The 21606-nt window shown below is 42.7% G+C and overlaps 1 protein-coding gene across 3 annotated transcripts in view; it reads left to right on the top strand.

Moving 5' to 3' along the window:
* Positions 1 to 21606, top strand: part of LOC120734740 (myotonin-protein kinase) — a 94857-nt gene that overhangs the window by 26065 nt on the left and 47186 nt on the right. For 2 of the 3 annotated variants that reach the window (XR_005696101.1, XM_040033701.1), the window contains exon 2: positions 3242 to 3333. Coding sequence is in view for 1 of the 3 variants with exons in the window: in XM_040033701.1 (XP_039889635.1) it covers positions 3242 to 3333 (92 nt within the window). In the remaining 2 variants the exon portion in view is untranslated. Of the gene's footprint in view, positions 1 to 3241; positions 3334 to 9345; positions 9421 to 21606 lie in introns of those variants that run through there. The other variant, XM_040033703.1, reaches the window with a different exon arrangement.

Below are 21606 nucleotides of genomic sequence, written 5' to 3'. Positions count from 1 at the left end.
CATGGTCGTCAGAACAGCCTGGACCTCCTCCACGCCAACGCTGTCGGGGAATGCCGGTGAGAGTGAGAGTGCCAGATTCTTCATTACCTGTAGATGCTGCTGGGTCCAGTCTTACAGCTCTTCTGTGCTGGCCATTTTGGCCACCATTCAGGCCAACTCCTCCCCTTGGCGGCCAGTTTGTGGGTCTGCCGTGCCCCCCATCCTGGGTTTTGGCACCACTGTGATAAAACAAGGCAGACCCAAAGATATTTTCAAGCTTTTCAACATGCTTTATTGAGGCACATGGTTGCTAATTACACACATGAATGGCTGCAGCATCCCAGCTGCCAGGCGACACATCCACAACACAACTACTCAGACTGTGCAAAGTCTTTTAAGTTGGCAAGGCGTGATAGCAGATGCCACGCAGGTGCATCCATCTCACCTGCAGCAGCATTGCAGACCACGCCCCACCACACCCATATACACATTTTTTCAGATATCTGCAGATCAGACATTTTCTCAGACATTCTCAGACACTAAATTTTCCAATACCAGCAGCTGCAATGTCAGGGATATGCACCTTAATGTACAGGGTGGGCCATTTATACGGATACACCGTAATAACATGGGAATGGTTGGTGATATTAAAGTCCTGTTTGTGGCACATTAGTATATGTGAGGGGGCAAACTCCTCAAGATGGGTGGTGACCATGGTGGCCATTTGGAAGTCGGCCATCTTGGATACAACTTTTGTTTTTTCAATAGGAAGAGGGCCATGTGACACATCAAACTTATTGGTATTGGTATTTTTTTTTTTCGCCTATCCCGTTTGGCTCTTTTGCCATCAGAATTACTGTCTAAAGGCAAAGAAAGATGCCCAACGGATTTACTTTACCAAATGGACCATTGCAGCCTTGCCGTATTGGTCTATTTGATTCACCTTTGCTTTTATTGTTTATTTTATTTTATTTTCACTTGCTAAACACGGGACAGACTTGACTGGGGAAAAGAAAAGGGAGAAAGAAAGAGGGAAAGAAAAACAGCGGGGAAGAGGAACGGTGATAAAGGGGCAAAAAACAAAAACCAACAAAACAAACAGACAAAAATACATATATCAATCACCTGGATCACCTGTTGAGAAAGAAAAAAGAGAAAACAAGCAAAAAAAAAAGAGAGCAATATAATAAACAACATCATCGCGATGATCTATGGGAATGTAACAGTAAATACTAAATATTAAACATTATTGTGCAGCACGTAAGATCGACAGCGCACAGTGTGCTTTGAGGTAGGAGCCAAAGAGGGTGTAGTTTGTGTCTGTGAGCACCCGTGTGTACACCTGTGAGCATGGACGCGCTTGTATTTAAAAGGTTCCTTCATGTAATGATCTGCTAGAGGGTGTGGGGAGCCATAGCCCCGTCCTCCAGGGCATGAAGCAGGTATGGAGGAGATCCAGGCTCCAGACATCCAGAGCCCCTCAGAGCACAAGAGACCAAGGAAGACCAACGGAGGGGCAACCGTGCCACTATCCCGGAAAGAGCTGAGGAGAGTCCCAGATGAGGGGTCACTCAGCAGCCGTGGAGCAGCTGTGCCAGAGTGACCAAGCCCGAGGCCAAGGGCACCCCACCCCCCGAAGGGGCCCGAGCGAGCCCCAGGCTCCAGGCCCCGACAAGCAGCCACCAGGAGTGAGACGGTGCGTACCTGGATGCCCATCCCTGGACACAGAGAACCACCAGTGCACCAATGTGTGAGGGCATCTGCCACTGGCACGTGGAGTGGTGGGGGGAGATAGGTCTCCATACCTTCGAGGGCCTGAGATGTCCCTAGAGAGGTGACGTCTGATACCCGAACTGACATATAGACACAAACATACAGGCACACACAGATACAAACATCCATTCCCACCCTCATACTCTCATATGCAATTACTCAGCACTCACCCAACGTGGAGAAAGATATAAATAGACACTGTACACACAATCACACTCCCAAAGCGTACTCTAAGCCCCAGATCTAGGTACCCTTGGCCCTGGAGGGGGAAACTGCACCCAGACCCTGGTAGTGTTACCCTCTTCCCTGGGGTGGAGAGACGCAGACCGCCCCAACTCCACAGCAGCAGGGAAGCCCCACATTCCAGACCCCAATTGGATGGCCGACTCCTCCTCCCAGCTCCCCTGCCCCAACAGGCAACAGAGAACGGGGGGGTGTGAAGACTCCAAACCTCCCTCCGTCCGCTCATAAGTAGTGTTGATGCATGTGTGTTCCAGGAGGGCATGGAGCTACCTGCCAGAGAGCAGCAGGTAAGCGCATAGCCCCTCCTGATAGCCCTCAATGTATACGTGTATTTAAAATTGAGAGGTGGGCAACGACGCCAGGGGTGAGGTTGTACACCCTGATGGTCATCCGGATGCTGTGTAGCGTGCCCACCCCCAAGGTTTCGGAAATGTCCTAATCTAGAAAAATACTGGAGAGACACATTTCAAACTTTGGCACTAATTCTTGGATAGCATGTGGGTCCTAATCCATTAGCTACACTTTTTGGCACCACTGGAGAGACTGATGCACAGTTGATCTTGTCACAGTGTCACACACCGTCTTTCACTTCCCTTGTGGCTAGGCATGCAACCCTGCTAAGATGGAGTAGCTCAATGGCTGAGGGACCTGTGTTATTTAGGCCTCGAAATGATCCATTATTCAATTAGTAATACCAGCAGGAAATTTTACAAGGTGTTGGGGCAATTCCTGAAATATTTTTCCCCACTTCTAGCACTACTCAGTAAATTCTCTGTTTTTGTTGCTGTTGTTGTTTTGTTCTGCTTTTTGTTTTGTTTTGTTGTTTTGTTGTTGTTGTTTTTTAAAAACTGGCTCAAGGGACAGGGCTATTGTGTGGGATGGGTAGGGGGTAAAGTGATAAAAGCAATTAAAAGATATGAGAATGTGTTATTAAGCTGTAATTTATTACATCAGCTTAAGCAGTAATTGTGAAACCTACTTACTTATTGTATAACAGTTGTGTGTATCTCTTTTTCTTTGTTGTTTCAATCTAATAAATATATATTTAAGAAAAAAAAACGTATTTAGAGCACACTAATAAATTGTCCCACACTGATAAATTACTGCAAAATTGTTAAATTAGGAAAAAATGATATTTTTAAAATAATGCCACTGCATTACCATTTTTAGGTCCATTATTTCAAATAACACTGAAATAATAAAGTAAAATAATTGAAATCATTGTCTCTTCTCTCCTTTCTCACAGCTGAGCCTCTAGTAAAGGAGGTTAAGAAAACCCGCATCAAAAGAGAAGACTTTCACATCTTGAAGGTGATTGGCCGGGGCACATTCAGCGAGGTGAGCGAGAATTGTACCTACTACTTTATATGAGTATAATTTTTAGGTATTGACTTAAATTCTACATTTAAGAATATGAATTATTTAGCTGCCTTTTTATGTGGAATGGGGTTTTACTGAAAGGAACTGGACCTGTCTGCAATGATACTACTTACACTCCACATAGTTTCTTCTTAATCATTTCTACTAGATCTTTTAATATCAACATGTCAAGGCCACCAAAATGGGTAGAACTCTGTCACGGCGGGGTATGCCAGTGAGTTTGTGAAAAGGACCCAAAAGCAGACACTAGAGAGGTGAACTGAAGTTGAAACCAAGAGTGAGCTATTTATTATGGCTGGTGGACATGAACATAAAACACGAGCAAAGGCAAAACAGGAGCAACAACTAAACTGAAACCTAAAATGGGAAAACTAAAAAACTACTGTATTTTCAGACTATAAGGCAAAAAAACCTCACTCAACTCATTCTTCTTGCTTCCTCCACTTCCGTACCATTGATTCATTAATGTTGAATTCTCTGCAGTGGCTCTATTCCCATGTTGTTGCAGTATATTAATGACTAACCTCGTATTGTGGATGGATTATCTCAGTTGTTCTCCTGACTGAACTTTAGTCCGTTTATAGCATCCTGCTATGCAATTGCATTAGTCCCTAACCATCAGGAACCCTCACGGTAACTTTTATCGTGTGGAAAAAAGTTAGTGTTCATCCTCCATCTTCACTGTGTATGTTATACTAACATAGCTGTGTAGCTAGTGATCACATAGCACATCATTATATACCAGCTAGCCCAACTTCAGTAACCCTACAAAAGTCACTGCTGTTTAGGGTTTTTTTTTGTCTTCATTTATGTTGGAAGTGTTAGCAGAGCTGTGCGTTTTAATTATTCAGAAATCTCTCAGTCAGAACATGCTATATCATGTTTAGGTGGAAACTAGCAAGCTAACTTCCTGCTAACTTCTATCTCCGTTAAATTTAATACATTCTGTTTTCGTGGATGCCTGGATGAGATGAAAGAATTTAGATAGTTTTTAACTGTCAGTGATGCCGCAGTGTTCGGGACCTGAAGGGACAGAGTTTAGGACCCAGATTACTCTGCGAGGTTCCTAACTACCGTAGCCGTAATGCTCTGACAATCCATCAAGCGGTGCAGCTTCATAGCTTACCAAAGTCATACTAAAACATTTTTGACAGATTTTTGAGTGCCGTGTACCACATAAAATCGGTTCGAGGTCAGTAAACACAACCAGAATTCATGCATAAGGTGCACCGGATTATAAGGCGCACTGTTGGTTTTTGAGAAAATTAAAGGATTTTAAGTTTGCCTCATAGTGTAGAAAATATGGTATGAAAACTGTGACATGGCTGAGGTAACTATGAAAACTATAAATCAGCTATGACAACTGTGATAACTATGATGACTATGGTGACTATGACTACTAAGGTTACTATGACAAGACATGGAAGGAAAAGAAATGACCTGACACTGAACAAAGGAAGACAGAGGACTTATTACAGACAAGAGGTGATCAGGGAAAATGGAAACACAAGACTTTCAGAATAAAACAGGAAACATGAAGAGACGTAAAGATATTAACACCGGCTAGACAATATGAAACACACAGACAAAAAATACATGAGACTAACACAGAAAACCTAGGAGAAATATAAATTAAACTCAAGGCAAACAAATAATAATCCTAGAACTTAACATCCTTTCAATATAACATACGAAGTCATAAATACAAAAATAAACACAAAATGCTGGATCATAGACCCAGCAAAAGTTTAACAAGTTTATTTATACAATAAAGTTCACAAGGGAAAGGCTTTCTGTCAGTGAAGTCTAATGTCCAAACAAAACAGGGAATTCTACCTCTCCTTAACTTCATAGAAGTCTTCACAGAAGACCTCTCTCTCTGATCTCCAGGGTTTTCTGCACAGAACAAACAAGTTAAGTAACTTACAGGCTGAAGGCAGACCACAACAACAAACAAGAGAACCAGATTCACTATTTCAATGATCCAGTGTAGACTGAAAGCAACCTAAATAGTAGCAGGAAAAGACATCCATCCATTTTCTTCCATTTATCCGGGGCCGGGTTGCGGGGGCAGCAGCACAAGCAGAGAAGCCCAGACCTCCCTCTCCCCAGCCACCTCTTCCAGCTTGTCTGGGAGAACACCATGGCACTCCCAGGCCAGCCGAGAGATATAATCTCTCCAGCGTGTCCTGAGTCTGCCCCAGGGCCTCCTCCCGGTGCGACATGCCCCAAAAATCTCACCCAGGAGGCGCCCAGGAGGCATCCTTATTTGATGCCCGAACCACCTCAACTGGCTCCTTTCGATGTGGAGGAGCAGTGGCTCTAGTCTGAGCCCCTCCCGAATGGCCGAACTTCTCACCCTATCCTATCTCTAAGGGAGAGGCCAGTCACCCTTCAAAGGAAGCCCATTTTCGCCGCTTATATTCGGAATCTCATTCTTTCGGTCACTACCCACAGCTCGTGACCATAGGTGAGGGTAGGGGCATAGATCGACGGGTAAATTGAGAGCTTCGCTTTTACACTCAGCTCTCTCTTCACCTCAACAGACCGGTACAGCGGATGCGGACGCTGTACCGGTCTGTCTGTCGATCTCCCGCTCCCTGCTTCCTTCTCGTGAACAAGACCCCGAGATACTTAACCACCTCCACTTGCGGGACAATAAACTCGTCCCTGACCCGGAGTGGGCACTCCACCCTTTTCCGGCTGAGGACCATGGCCTCAGATTTGGAGGTGCTGATTCTCATTCCCACCACTTCACACTCGGCTGCGAACCATTCCAAGGCGAGCTGGAGGCCATCACCCAATGAAGCCAACAGAACCACATCATCTGCAAAAAGCAGAGATGAGATCCTGAGACCACCCAAGTGAAAGCCTTCCGCCACTTGGCTACGCCTAGAAATTCTGTCCATAAAAATTATGAACAGAATCGGTGACAAAAGGCAGCTCTGGCGGAGCCCATCACCCACCAGGAACGAGTCCTACTTATTGCCGGCTATGCGGACCAAGCTCTTGCAACGGTTGTATAAGGACTGAATGGCCCGCAGCAATTGGACACATTTACTGTTAGCTATTAGCACCAGCTGTCAGCATCAGCTGCTAGCCGCTGCGCTGTCTTCGGATAGCCGGTTTCTGGACTGTATTTGTTGCTCCTAATCTGTGGAACAATCTTTCCCAGCACATTAGAGGGGCCCCTTCACTGTCCACTTTTAAAACACGTCTTAAAACCCATTTTATCTCCTTGGCTTATGACACAGTCTGACCCTGATTTTATTGTTTTAATCTAATGTGCTGATTTTATTGTTTTAAATGTAATTCTCATCAACATTTTTATACTATTTTATTATTGTTTTTGCTATTTGTGCTAATTTTATTATTTTAAATGTCATTTTAATAATCATCTTATTTTTTATTTTTTAAATATTTTTTATTCATTTTATATTATTATTATTATTATTTATTTTATTTATTTTTCTTATTTTTTAACATGTTCAATGTATCATTTCTGGCATGTCAAGTGTACAGCACTTTGTGTTCAGCTGGGGGCTGATCTGAAAGTGCTATATAAATACTACAGGGAGTGCAGAATTATTAGGCAAATGAGTATTTTGTCCACACCATGCTCTGCATGCATGTTGTCTTACTCCAAGCTGTATAGGCTCGAAAGCCTACTACCAATTAAGCATATTAGGTGATGTGCATCTCTGTAATGAGAAGGGGTGTGGTCTAATGACATCAACACCGTATATCAGGTGTGCATAATTATTAGGCAACGTCCTTTCCTTTGGCAAAATGGGTCAAAAGAAGGACTTGACAGGCTCAGAAAAGTCAAAAATAGTGAGATATCTTGCAGAGGGATGCAGCAGTCTCAAAATTGCAAAGCTTCTGAAGCGTGATCATCGAACAATCAAGCGTTTCATTCAAAATAGTCAACAGGGTCGCAAGAAGCGTGTGGAAAAACCAAGGCGCAAAATAACTGCCCATGAAATGAGAAAAGTCAAGCGTGCAGTTGCCAAGATGCCACTTGCCACCAGTTTGGCCATATTTCAGAGCTGCAACATCACTGGAGTGCCCAAAAGCACAAGGTGTGCAATACTCAGAGACATGGCCAAGGTAAGAAAGGCTGAAAGACAACCACCACTGAACAAGACACACAAGCTGAAACGTCAAGACTGGGCCAAGAAATATCTCAAGACTGATTTTTCTAAGGTTTTATGGACTGATGAAATGAGAGTGAGTCTTGATGGGCCAGATGGATGGGCCCGTGGCTGGATTGGTAAAGGGCAGAGAGCTCCAGTCCGACTCAGACGCCAGCAAGGTGGAGGTGGAGTACTGGTTTGGGCTGGTATCATCAAAGATGAGCTTGTGGGGCCTTTTCGCGTTGAGGATGGAGTCAAGCTCAACTCCCAGTCCTACTGCCAGTTTCTGGAAGACACCTTCTTCAAGCAGTGGTACAGGAAGAAGTCTGCATCCTTCAAGAAAAACATGATTTTCATGCAGGACAATGCTCCATCACACGCGTCCAAGTACTCCACAGCGTGGCTGGCAAGAAAGGGTATAAAAGAAGAAAAACTAATGACATGGCCTCCTTGTTCACCTGATCTGAACCCCATTGAGAACCTGTGGTCCATCATCAAATGTGAGATTTACAAGGAGGGAAAACAGTACACCTCTCTGAACAGTGTCTGGGAGGCTGTGGTTGCTGCTGCACGCAATGTTGATGGTGAACAGATCAAAACACTGACAGAATCCATGGATGGCAGGCTTTTGAGTGTCCTTGCAAAGAAAGGTGGCTATATTGGTCGCTGATTTGTTTTTGTTATGTTTTTGAATGTCAGAAATGTGTATTTGTGAATGTGGAGATGTTATATTGGTGTCACTGGTAAAAATAAATAATTGAAATGGGTATATATTTGTTTTTTGTTAAGTTGCCTAATAATTTTTTTGTCTTTTGCCCTTCTCCCCCGTCCCTCTTCTCAGCTGTTTCTCTTTCCCTCTTTCTTTCTCCCCTTCTTTCCCCCAGTCAAGTCTGTCCCGTATTCAGTAAGTGAAAATAAAATAAACAATAAAAGGTGAATCAAATGGACCATTACGGCAAGGCTGGGATGGTCAATTTGGTAAAGTAAATCCGTTGGGCATCATTCTTTGCCTATAGACAACAATTCTGATTGCAAAAGAGCCAAACGGGACAGGCAAAAGAAAAAAAAAAAAAAAGTTGCCTTATAATTATGCACAGTAATAGTCACCTGCACACACAGATATAGCTAAAACTAAAAACAAACTAAAAACTACTTCCAAAAACATTCAGCTTTGATATTAATGAGTTTTGTGGGTTCATTGAGAACATGGTTGTTGTTCAATAATAAAATTATTCCTCAAAAATACAACTTGCCTAATAATTCTGCACTCCCTGTATATACTATATGAATTGCTTGCTTGCTTGCTTGCTTACATCATGACTACTGCTAAGGTGCTGCTCTTCCGGACTCTTCTCACTGGGTTTGTTCTGCAGTCCATACTCCGGCCTGTCTCCTCCACGCTGAGATACTCGACATCAGACCAACTCATTCTGCGCTTCCAGCACCTCTCGACCTTTCCGCCGGCTTCACTGCTACACCCTGGCATCCCCTTGGTCCCGCGTCGAAAGTATGTCCACCGCGGATCCAGACGGAATTACAGGATTGACAGCAGGAACCCGATACCATCCTTGTGGTCATCTCACCGCCGCTCCGCTAGGAAGCCTGGTGGACAGACTGCTGACCGTAGTGTGCTTGCTAGCCCTGCCCGGTCGACTTACAAAGCTAGCGGCGACTATCCCGTTTCCATCGGATTGCTTAATGTCCGATCCCTCTCCAGCAAGGGACCTCTTGTCTATGATCTTCTTAATGATCATAACCTGGCTTTCTATGTCTGACGGAGACCTGGCAGCGTCCAAATGATTTCGCCGATCTCAATCTGACCACTCCACCTGGATTTGTTTACACCTGCCAGCCCCGTGTGTTGGGACGTGGGGGTCGCCTCGCGATCCTGTACAACAGGAAGTATAAGGTATTCTCTCTTTCTGCTCCTGCCTACTCCTCGTTTGAATCCATGCTGATTCAAATTAATGGACAAACTCCCACAGTATTAGTTGCTGTTTACTGTCTACCGAAAATCAAATTTGACTTTTTAACTGATTTTTCTAACTTTCTTGCCGTAATCCTACTCTTATCTCCAAATATACTACTGCTGGGCGATTTTAAAATCCACATGGACAACACATCAAATTCAGCCACAAGAGATTTTATATCCTGTCTGGACAATGTTGGCTTACACCAATATATGGACGTTCCCACACACTCCAAAGGACACATTTTGGATCTTGTTTGCTGTATTGGTGTCACCCCTAAGAATTGTGCTGAATTGGACAACTCACACTCTCACATAACACATACATATAGGGCCTTGGGGGTGGGCACGTTTTACAGCATCCAGAGGATGGTCGGTGTATTCCAACCCACCTCTGGCGCTGGTGCCCTACCCTCAATTTTAAATGCATTTAGACACTAAGGGTTTTCGGGAGGAGCTGTGCTGCTCTCTGAGAGGAAGCAAGTACCATGCTCTCCTGAGTTTTAAATGCACTTTAGAACAGCACACAGCAACACTACATATGAGCGGGCGTAGGGAGATTTGAGGTCTTCACTCACCCCGGTTCTGTTAGCCGTCAGGGCTGGGGGGCTGGGAGGAGGTGCTGGCCGTCAGACTGGGGTCTGGGATGCGGGACCTCCCTGCTACTGCAGATAAGGAGGTGGTCCGCTTGCCTCCACCCCAGAGAGAAGGGTTACATCTCCTGGGTCTAGGTGCAGCTTGCCCCTCTGGGGGCGGGGGTACCTGGACCTGGGATATAGAGTATGTTTGGGGAGTGTGACTGTCTGTGCAGTGTCTATTTGTGTCTGTCTACACGTTGGGTGAGTGCCGAGTATTTGGTTGTGTATATGGGGGTGGGAATGCACGTTTGTGTCCACGTGTGCCTGTTCGTCTGTGTCTATATGTCAGGTTGGGTCTTAGACTCAACCTCTCTGGGTACATCTCAGGCCCTCTAAAGTACGGAGGCCTATCTCCCCTCACCACACTCCCTGCCGGTGGCTGATGCCCTCAGACGTTGGTGTGTTGGTGGTCCTTGTCGTCTGGGGCTGGGCGCTCATGTATGTACCGGCTCACTCCTGGTGGCCGATTGGCAGGGCCGGGCGCCTGTGGCCCGGCTGGGCTCCTTCCGGGGGATGGGATGCCCTCAGGCCTCTGGCCTCTGGGCCTGAAGCTCAGTCCTCTCTAGCACAGCTGGCTGCCGGCAGAGCCCGCGGGCACGCCACTGCAACCCCCTCTGGCCTCTGCTCCGTAGCTGCGGGGTGACCTCTCCTTTGGGGCTCTACTCAGCTCTTCCCAGGAGGGTGGCACGGTTCCCCCCCTTTTGGTGGTCCTCCTCGGGTCCTTGTACTCTGGGGCCTCTCGATATCTGGGGCCTGGATCTCCTCCATACCTGCTTCATGCCCTGGGGGACGGGGCTATGGCTCCCCACACTCCCTAGCAGATCGTTACATGGAGAAACCTTTTTACAAGCATGCTGATCCACACAGGTGTGCACACAGGTGTGCACACAGGTGTACACACGGGTGTTCACAGACGCGGACTACACCTTTCTTGGCTGCTGCCTCAAAGCACATTGTGCGCTGTCTATCTTGTGTGCTGCACAATATCGTTTAATATTTAGTATCTACTGTTATCTACTGCTAGCTAGTTTATTGTGATGGTGCTGTTTTTTATTATGTTGCTCTTTTTTTTTGTTTGCTTTCTCTTCTGTTTTTTTTTTTCTCCATACAGGTGATCCAGGTGTTTTGTTTGTTTTTCTTTCCTTCTTCCCCCCTTTCTCACCGTTTCTTCTCCCCTTTGGCTTTCTTTCTCTCCCTCTCTTTCTTTCATTCTTTCTCCCTGTCCTATCCCCCAGTCATGTCTGTCCCGTTTGTAGCAACCGAAAATAAAATAAATTCATAATTATAATAAAGGTCAATCAAATGGACCAATATGGCAAGGCCATGATGATCCACTTGGTAAAATAAATCCGCTTGGCATCTTTCTTGGCCTTAAGACAACAATTCTGATGGCTAAAGATCCAAACGGGACACAAAAAAAAAAAAAAAAAAAAAAGAATTGTGCTGTATTGGACATGCCTTTTTCAGACCATAAATTAGTTTTATTCACTGTTAGTCTCCCACTATACAAAAATAAACAAAACCGCTCAATTACTTTTAGAAATATTAGGGGCATTGATCTATCAGATCTTTCCCATGGCATTAATAATTTACCTACCACTGATGCCTCAGCTTCCATAGATGACCTGATATCTCACTATAACAATGAACTTATCAACCTCTTAGATACCTTGGCTCCCCAAAAAACTCAAACTGTTTCTTTCTCTCACTCTGCGCCATGGTATTTACCTGAACTTCGCCAACTTAAAGCTACTGGACGCCGCCTGGAACGTCTCTCCAGGAAAACAGGACTTACTATTCACAAGGACATGTATCTCAGTCATATACAACATTATAAAGAAGCTATCCATCATGCTAAATCTGCCTACTACACCTCTGTTATTGAATGCGCTGAAGGAAACACTCGCACTTTGTTTTCTACATTGCATAATGTTGTTAAACCCCCAGATACCTTTGCCATACATACACACTCTGCCGCAGTTTACAATAAATTTATGGACTTTTTTTTACACCAAGATTGAGAATCTTTATCAACAATTGCCCTCATCCTGTGATATGGTCAATTGTTCTATATGCATTTTTTGTCCTTCTCAGCTGTCATCCTATCTATCCAATTTTGAACTTCCCACAATAACTCAGCTATCTTCCATAATTACTAACTTAAAGTCATCATCGTGTAAACTTGATCCACTGCCGACAAATCTTGTTAAACTCTCATTCTCGTCTCTTGCCCCACTGATTGCTAATATCATACACTCTTCTCTTATATCTGGTTCTGTTCCTTCTTCTCTTAAAACTGCTATAATAACCCCAATACTGAAAAATAATGGTTCAGATCCCTCCAATCTAAATAATTTCAGGCCAATTTCAAATCTCCCTTTCTTAGCAAAAATTTCTGGAAAAGATAGTGGCTGCACAGGTTCATCGTCATCTCACTGGAAATAACTTGTACGAACAGTTTCAGTCCGGCTTCCGTTCATGTCACAGTACAGAAACAGCTCTAGTAAAAATCATCAATGATCTTCTGCTTGCAGCTGACTCTGGACTTATCTCCATCCTCATCACCTTTATTTATAAAGCATTTTAGAACAACCACAGCCGACACAAAGTGCTGTACATTGGAACTGTTAAATAAAATTACATGAGATATAAATAAAAAAAAATAAAAGAAGAGTGAAATCATTAATTAAATAACTACTTCAATTAAAAGAGAAACTAAGTCTCACTGAGGTTAAAAGCCAAGGAATAAAAGTGGGTTTTAAGACATGATTTAAAAGTGGACAGTGAAGGGGCCTCTCTAACGTGCAAGGGCAAATTATTCCATAATTTAGGAGCCACGATAGAGAAGGCCCTGTCCCCTCTGAGCTTCCTCCTGGATCTCGGTACCTCCAGGAGCTGGTCAGCTGACCTGAGAGACCGACAGGGTGTGTGGGGATGAAGAAGCTCAGAGAGGTAAGGTGGGGCAAGACTGTGAAGGCATTTAAAAACAAACATAAGAATTTTAAAATGAACTCTAAAAGACACAGGCAGCCAGTGCAGAGAGGCTAGCACGGGGGTTATATGCTCTCTTTTTCGAGTTCCTGTTAGGAGTCGTGCAGCCGCATTTTGAACCAGCTGCAGACGTGAGCGCAATGACTGACATAAAAATAGAAATAAAATAGAAATAAAAGCATGGATCACTGTTTCAAGGTGCTGCCTTGAAAGAAAAGATTTTACTCTTGCCAGTCGCCTTAAATGATAAAAACTGGACTTCACCACTGCTCTGATTTGGTTGTCCAATTTAAAATCACTGTCCAACTTAAAACCAAGGTCAGTAACAACAGGTTCAAAATAGACTTCCAAGGATCCTAAATCAACAGAGGACTCACAGGGACCACTAGGTCCAAACACCAACACTTCTGTTTTCTTTTCGTTAAAATTTAAAAAGTTTAGAGCCAACCAAGCTTTAATGTCATCTAGACATGTCAAGAGAGGTTTTATGGAGATGCCATTCTTCTGCTTTAGTGGTAAATAAATTTGGCAGTCATCCGCATAACAATGAAATGCCTCCTAAGGATGGAACCCAGAGGCAATAGATACAATAAAAAGAGCAGTGGCCCTAAAATTGAGCCCTATGGGTTGCCACATGACGGAGGAGCAAAAGATGATTCGGAACCGAGAAGGCTGACAGAGAAAGTTCTATCTGACAAATAAGACCTAAACCAATTACGTGCAGTGCCACCAATACCCGCTACATCATTTAATTGAGAAATTAGAATATTGTGGTCTACTGTGTCAGAGGCAGCAGTTAGGCCAAGCAAAACAAGAACAGCATGGTTACCAGAATCACATGCCAGAAGGATGTCATTAAAAACCCTTAATAATGCAGATCCTGTGCTATGAAGGGTTTTAAAACCTGATTGAAAAACCTCAAAGATGCCATTATCATCTAGAAAATCTTTCAGTTGACTAAGAACAATTTTCTCTAAAACCTTGGAGAGTAAAGGCAGCTTGGAAATAGGCCTATAGTTCGCTAAAACTGTGTGATCAAGGCCAGGTTTCTTAAGCAATGGCTGCACTACTGCATGTTTGAAATTTGCAGGAACCATACCAGAAGACAGACTGCTGTTAATAATGTCAAGGACATACTGTTGTATACTAGGAAAAATTTCTTTAAAGAATTGTGGAGGGACAGGATCCCGAGGGGAACCTGTGGGCTTAATATGGCGAACCACATCCTCTAAAGTGGAGAGGGTCACAAGCTCAAACTGAGTACAAACAGCAGCGTAAGGGTCAGAGACAGAGGGGTCAGAGTCAGGAGCTGTGATAAGAGCCCTGGTGGTGACAACCTTTTCAATAAAAAAGTTCAGAAAATTACTTCCAAACAGACATTCAATGGAGTATTAAGAACAGTGTCAATGGTCCTAAATAACACATGTGGGTTATGACAGTTGGAAGAAATAATATTTGCAAAATATTCCCTTTTTGCCTCTTTAACAGTGTTCTGGTAGCGATGCCAGCAGTCTTTTAGAATTTGAAATGATACATGCAGTTTATCCTTTTTCCATCTCCGTTCTGCTTGACGACATTCCCTCTTAACAGCACAAGTTAAAGCTGACCATAGGCACCAAACAGGCATCAACAGGATCCAGAAAACACAGAGACACAAACAGTCTTGGAAATAATCCATGCACTGGTCGGGAAACAGCAGAATAATTCTTTAGAGAAACCTTTAGCTTCACCAGGCGACTGCTTCGTTTACCCCGGCAGTGGTGACAACCCAGAGGCAGTACAGGTACAGGTAACCCGGGGTTTCTGATGCAAATGGGGGCAAGGGTTGCTGCCCACCAGCTCCAAACGACACAATATTTTGGACCACAGGTTTGAGGTCCAATAGTGTCTGCCGATCATACCTCAGCAGAGACTTTGTTTCGTGGATGACACAAATTAAAAATAATATAAACAGGAACAAACTTGGCAGTGACAGACGAGCAGCCACACACACCGGCGCCATCTTGCCATCCTCATTCTCCTTGAGCTTACAGCAGCTTTTGATACTATCTCCCACTGCATCCTCCTTCACAGATTAGCATCTATTGGCATCAATGGTACAGTACTCGCCTGGTTTATCTCTTATCTCTCTGGCTGCTCATAGTTTGTTCAGTTACTCCCTCACAGATCAGTATCTAATCCAGTTAATTCCGGTGTACCCCAAGGCTCTGTCCTGGGTCATTTACTTTTTATCATCTATCTCCTACCCCTAGGTAATATTTTTAGGAAGCATAACATCCAGTTTCACTGCTAAGATGACACCCAGCTCTACCTTTCCTCCAAACCCACAGCTACTCTCCCACCCACATCCATTTCTGACTGTTTTAGTCAAATCAAGGTCTGGTTTACTCACAACTTTCTTAAACTTAATGGCAATAAAACAGAATTCATTTTAATAGGCACCAGATCAAAACTGACTACAGTTCCAACCAGTCTTTCATTATCTGTTGATAACTCTGATGTCACACCCTCCCCTCAGGTTAAGAGTCTTGGTGTCATCCTCGACAGCACTCTGTCCTTCACAGCACATATAAATAATATCACTCGGTCTTCCTACTTTCATCTCCGTAATATTAACCGTCTTCGTCCCTCACTCACTCCACACAGTACCGCCATACTTGTCAATGCTCTTGTCACATCTCGTTTAGATTACTGTAATTCTCTTCTCTATGGTCTACCTCGAAAATCTCTCCATAAATTGCAGTTAGTTCAAAATACAGCTGCTCGTATTATTTTCAGAACAAGAGCCACTGAACATATAACACCTGTTCTTAAACAGCTCCATTGGCTCCCAATTCACCTCCGTGTCAATTTCAAATTCCCGCTTCTCACTTTCAAAGCGCTTCATAACCTCGCTCCTCCATATCTATCCGATCTTCTCCATACATACTCGCCCCTTCGTACACTCCGCTCTTCTTCAGCTTTCCTTCTGTCAGTTCCACCTGCTCGCCTGACTACTATTGGACTCAGAGCCTTTAGTTGTTCTGCCCCGAGACTTTGGATGCACTTCCACTTGTTCTCCTGACCACACACTGTCTCACCACTTTTAAATCATGTCTCAAAACTCATCTATTTAGAATTGCATACACCTGATCTGTCTTAGTCCATTTTTACCTTGCTCAGTTTTTATACTTGCCTTTATACTTTTATGACTGTTTATGTCTAAATTTTATTTGACCATGTTTATTATATATGCATATTTTTTTATGGTTTTTTTTAAATGCTATTGTTCACGTGTTATTGTAAGGTGATCTTGAGGGTCTGAAAGCCACCTATAAATAAAATGTATTATTATTATTATTATTATTATTGTTAATTTCAGTGAGGCAACAGCAGAAAACCCACTCTCACAGAGATAGGATGTGGCAAAGGGAAGCAGAATGCCCACAGCTCTCTGTCCTGTGAGTGGATTCTCCCTCTCCACACCAAGCCAGTAAAGCAGCAAGTCCTCACACAGGGACCCTGACATAACAAAGCAAACAGCCTTGATTGCTATCTATATTGTTCACCTGTAAGACAAAGTTTGTCCTTCACTACATCAAGAAGTTGTTCCTCACTTCAAATATCACATAGGCACCTTGCAACTATGTCATTGGACAGAGGGATGGCACTGATTGTCTCATCAAGCACCACCACCAACCAGAGGCGGAGCCAGACATTTGAAACACCCGGGGCTTAGCCCTAAAGGGTAGTATGCATGTGGGATTTTTTTTTTTTTTTTTTTTTTTTGGGGGGGGGGTTAGAAATGACTGAAAGATTAATAGGCTCTGTTTTGAGTTTTGTTCAAAAAAGAATGACTTCATATAGGGAAAAATATATATCACATGTGCAGGACACCTTAAACTAGTTTTTTAATTAAGCAGCGAGGCAGAACAAAGTCGGGGCTGTATCAAGACACGAGGACTAAACCCCAATTCAACCAGACCCAGAACTGATCCGGAATTAAAACAGGACTACAACAGTTCAAAATCAGGACTACTGAGGATTTAACCAAGACAGAACCAGAATCAGAACTAGGTGATAGTAGCACTAAAAATCATCATAGACCTGCACTACACTTATTTTTTTTAATTCTACCAAAGTACACTATTTAGATTTAGAAAAGTTTATATAATTATTTAGCCTTGTTGTGTAAACAAGCCTGCAGAACTTAATAAATATAGAATTTGAAAAATAGCAAACCTAAAAAGAAACACTAGGTACGAGATACATGAGGACCTATGATACGGTGATACTTTTGGTAAACAACCATTTGACTAACATGTGTGTCTCACCTGCTCTTGTTCCACCTCTGTTCTGTCCTCATTCTCCATCTCCCTCTCTCTCCCTCTCTGTTCCTCTCTCTCCCTCTTTGTGCTGACAATCATCAAATATACAGTTGAAACCAGATATTTATGTACTCTTCAGATCAAAACACAAACATTTTTTTAATTGTAACATCAAATCAGACTAAATGTTTATTTTTTAGATTGATAAATATAAAAAACATATTTGTTAACTTTAAGAGTAAAGAGAGAAACTATCTGTATTTCTTAATTATAAATGGCACCAAATTGTATTCAAACTGAGCCACACTTATGGAGCTCCACAGTTCTTTTCCTGGTGTTTTGGTTGACATCTCTTGATTTTCCCATGTCACAGAAACAGGCTCTGTGTTTTGCCTTATATGCATCCACAGCTGTGCCACCAATTTACTCACATGGACTCTACTAACCTATCAGAAGCTTCTTCAGCTCAGAATGGAATCGTCTGGAGTTTTCTTATTAATTAACAAACTTAGTGTATATGTGCTCCTAAATTTGATCAAAGTGATAAAGAATAGACAGCTCTGTCTCTCTTTATTCTGACATTTAACTAATTCAAAAGATATTTCAATATTTATCTAAAACAAAAGTTTACTCTAAATTGATGTTGTACAGTAAAAATGTTTTATGTTTTCTCCCTAAAGTGTATGTAAATATCTGGTTACAAATGTGAATATCCTGCTGTGTACTGAAATCCCTCTTATTTTGCATAGAAATATACTGAACAACATACAAAGCATAATATATAAAATAACATTTACCTGAGTTTTTTCTTTGAAAGAACCCTCTAATGTCCATTCTTATATTTCAGTACATAACTGAAACCGATTTAGTCGGGGAGGGTAACAACTGAAAATATGAAATAAACACACGTAAGCTAAGACTCTCTAAAAAAAAATAGCATTTGTTCGGCTTTTCATTTCGCCATTTGTTGATTCACTTGAAGAGCAAGTAACGTAATATTGGTCAAGTGATCAGTTTGATATCAATCTTTCGTGATTCACCGTCATATTTACATTATTTGTACGGTATGGATGATTTGCTTTGGTACCTGGTCAAACTTAAGCTCTCCTTAGTATGGCTGGCTCCGTTTCTCCAACAGCGCACTCACAGGCACCAGCTGTCCCACCCCCTCGCTCAGTCGCTTAGTGCCTGAGCTCGGATCATACCAATATCAGGGGGGATTCACGCACAGTCGTAAATTCCCACAGTGTGCACTATGTGCTTCGAATGTTGTGTGTACTTTTTGTTTTATACAGTTGTCAGCCAGGCATCTAACTATGAAAAAATGACACCCCGGGCTTCTGACAAAACAACCCGGGCTTAAGCCCAGTAAGCCACCCCCACGCTCCGCCCCTGCCACCAACCTTCCCATTAGTAGGTCACTTGCTCTATCACCTGACCTACAGTCACCCCGTTGTTGACACCATATCTAAAGGTGCATGGAGTATGAGGTCCTCTGCTATCATGTGTGGTTTCTTGCACTGGGCAATTCTATATGCAACTTTGTGAGATGTCATTGGTGCTTTGTCGTACTAATGGAGATTTTATGAAGTGTTTTTTCCTGTTGATGGTATTCTCCAAGTTTTCTTTGAAAGAACTAAACTAACGTATTAGTGTCACTAAGGTGTGATGCCTCCAATTGTATTCTTAATTTCTTTGGTCTGTCAGCTGCCAGTTTTCAAATATAAAATACACACAGGTCTCTCCCCATCTTCTACCGGACATTCACCTTGAAACCAAGAGCAAGATAAGTTTCATCAAAATTTATTTTTGGCTTATTATCAGCACTTGCCTCATTTGTCTCAGATGCAACACCTGTTTTTCTTTTCATAACTATCATATAACTCGCCATTTCAACGGCCATCTACGGATGTGAGACCACTAAATGCACAGATTACTAATATAACTGAGGTGACTTTCTTTGTTCCACCATAAAAGTGATTCTGGTGTTAAGCATTAGTTCTGCATGACTTTTCTGTTATTTGGGAAGTATTTCTGCCAGGTAACCTATGCCCCACCTGTCATGACTCTACCACACACTTTGAGAATCACTGGACAAAACTATATTTAGTCCAGTCTCCTCAGCGATCAGCTGACTGTGACAGGAAGATGGCGCCTTTGCTCGGCTTGACTTCTACCTGCCTGCGTTTTATTGTATTTTATGCCATTATATTAGCCCTGACGTTTAATATATGGAGCTATGCTGCTGTGATTTATGACCATTTTTCCTTGCTCCACATCAAAGAGTCTATGGAACGTCTTTATGATGATTGGGACAGTTATAGAAAAACTTTCCCCCCACCATTTGTGTGCTCTTCCACCTCACCGGATTACTTCTTGCTACTGGAAACGGTTGCTACTCCGGAGAATACACAGTCCTAGTCTTGTTAGACCTTACCTCAGCCTTTGATACAGTCAATCATACCATCCTGATACACAGACTGAGAGACCTGGTTGGGATGTCTGGCTCCGTTCTAGACTGGTTTTCATCTTATATATCTGAAAAGAGTTTTAGTGTGTCTGCAAACCAGATCATGTCGGAATCTACAGAGTTGTTGTGTGGAGTTCCTCAGGGCTCTGTGCTGGGACCTATTCTGTTCAACCCCCTGAGCGACCGTGGCTCAGGGGGTTGGGAAGCGCATCTGTAACCGGAAGGTTGCCGGTTTGATCCCCGGGCTCTCTGTCCTGGGTGTTGTGTCCTTGGGCAAGACACTTTACCCTCCCGCCTACTGGTGTTGGCCAGAGGGGCCGATGGCGCAATATGGCAGCCTCACTTCTGTCAGTTTGTCAATCCATTATTATTATAAGCTCTCCAATCTGATTAACTGTTTAACCAACATTAAACAATGGTTGAACAATAATTGCTTACAGCTAAACCTGGCCAAAACAGAAACTTTGATTATTTTACCAGACAGTGCAATACCTGATATTAAACAGCGACTGGGTGACTTAGGTTCCTCACAGAAACATAACCTCAGAAACCTGGGTGTTATATTTGATAAAGCTTTTTCTTTGGAGGGACATTTAAATCAGATAGTAAGAACCTGCTTTTTTCACTTGAGGAACATTTCAAAACTTAGATCCATCATGTCTACAAGCGAACTCGAGATGATAATACATGCTTTTGTCTCTACAAGACTCGACTACTGTAACAGTCTGTTTACTTGTCTAAACAAGAAAAGGCTAGCTCGTCTGGTTGTCCAAAACTCTGCAGCGAGGCTACTGACCCGCTCAAACAAGGGAGCTCATATGACCCCTGTGTTAAAGTCGCTGCACTGGCTACCAATCAGATTTAGGTTCCATTTTAAAATTCTAGTTTTAACTTTTAGAGCACTACAGGGACAACTACTGGTTGTGGTTTAGGGAGTACAAATGAGGAGTATAATTAATAATTTTGCCTATGATAAATCAAGAAAATTTTGTAAGGCTGTTAAAGATCTAGGAAGGTCTTTAGCAGCCATTTCCCCCTTCAATTCATCATACAAATCATGTAAACAGGCGCTTTGGGGAGCCCTTCTCTTTCACCCTGCTTCTCCAGCCAAAATCCAGAAGCCAAAGGAATAATCAGCAACACTCCTACCTTGCCAGAAGTAAGGTAGGATCCATGCGCTAAGATCCCCCAGTGTGGAACTTGAACACATTGAACTTGGAAACAAAGTCATCAGTAGAAAGCTCAGCAATAGTTTTTGGGACTGCCTGTGCCCATTTTGGAGTTCATTTACCACATTAACTCCACGAGAAAGGCTACTTTTGAAAGGTGAAATTAATGTTTTATTTTTGTTCATGTTTTGTTATGAGTGAGAGTCAGAAAATCTCCACTTTTCCCACTCACCCAAAAAGATTTTACAGAAGGAACTAAAACTATCAGAAAGTCCAACAAGTTTATTTACACAACAAAGTTCCCCAATCAAAGACATTGGTTTCTAGTCAGCAACAAAATAATAATAATAATAATAATAACTTTATTTATAAAGCACTTTCAAACAAAGTGCTGTACAACTATTTGAAACTAAAAAGATAAAAAAGAAATAAAAGCAATACATAGCAATACAGGTAAAAGACACAATACAAGTTAAAAACAGTAAAAATTTAAAAACTAAAAGCCATAGAATTAAGACATGTAAGATAGGGTGAACAAATGTGTCTTCAGC

This window comes from Simochromis diagramma, unplaced genomic scaffold, assembly GCF_900408965.1.
Source record: "Simochromis diagramma unplaced genomic scaffold, fSimDia1.1 OVJJ01000721.1, whole genome shotgun sequence".
Taxonomy (NCBI): Eukaryota; Metazoa; Chordata; class Actinopteri; order Cichliformes; family Cichlidae; genus Simochromis; species Simochromis diagramma.
Note: the sequence above shows the minus strand (reverse complement) of the source record. Positions and strands in the feature narration are given on the sequence as shown.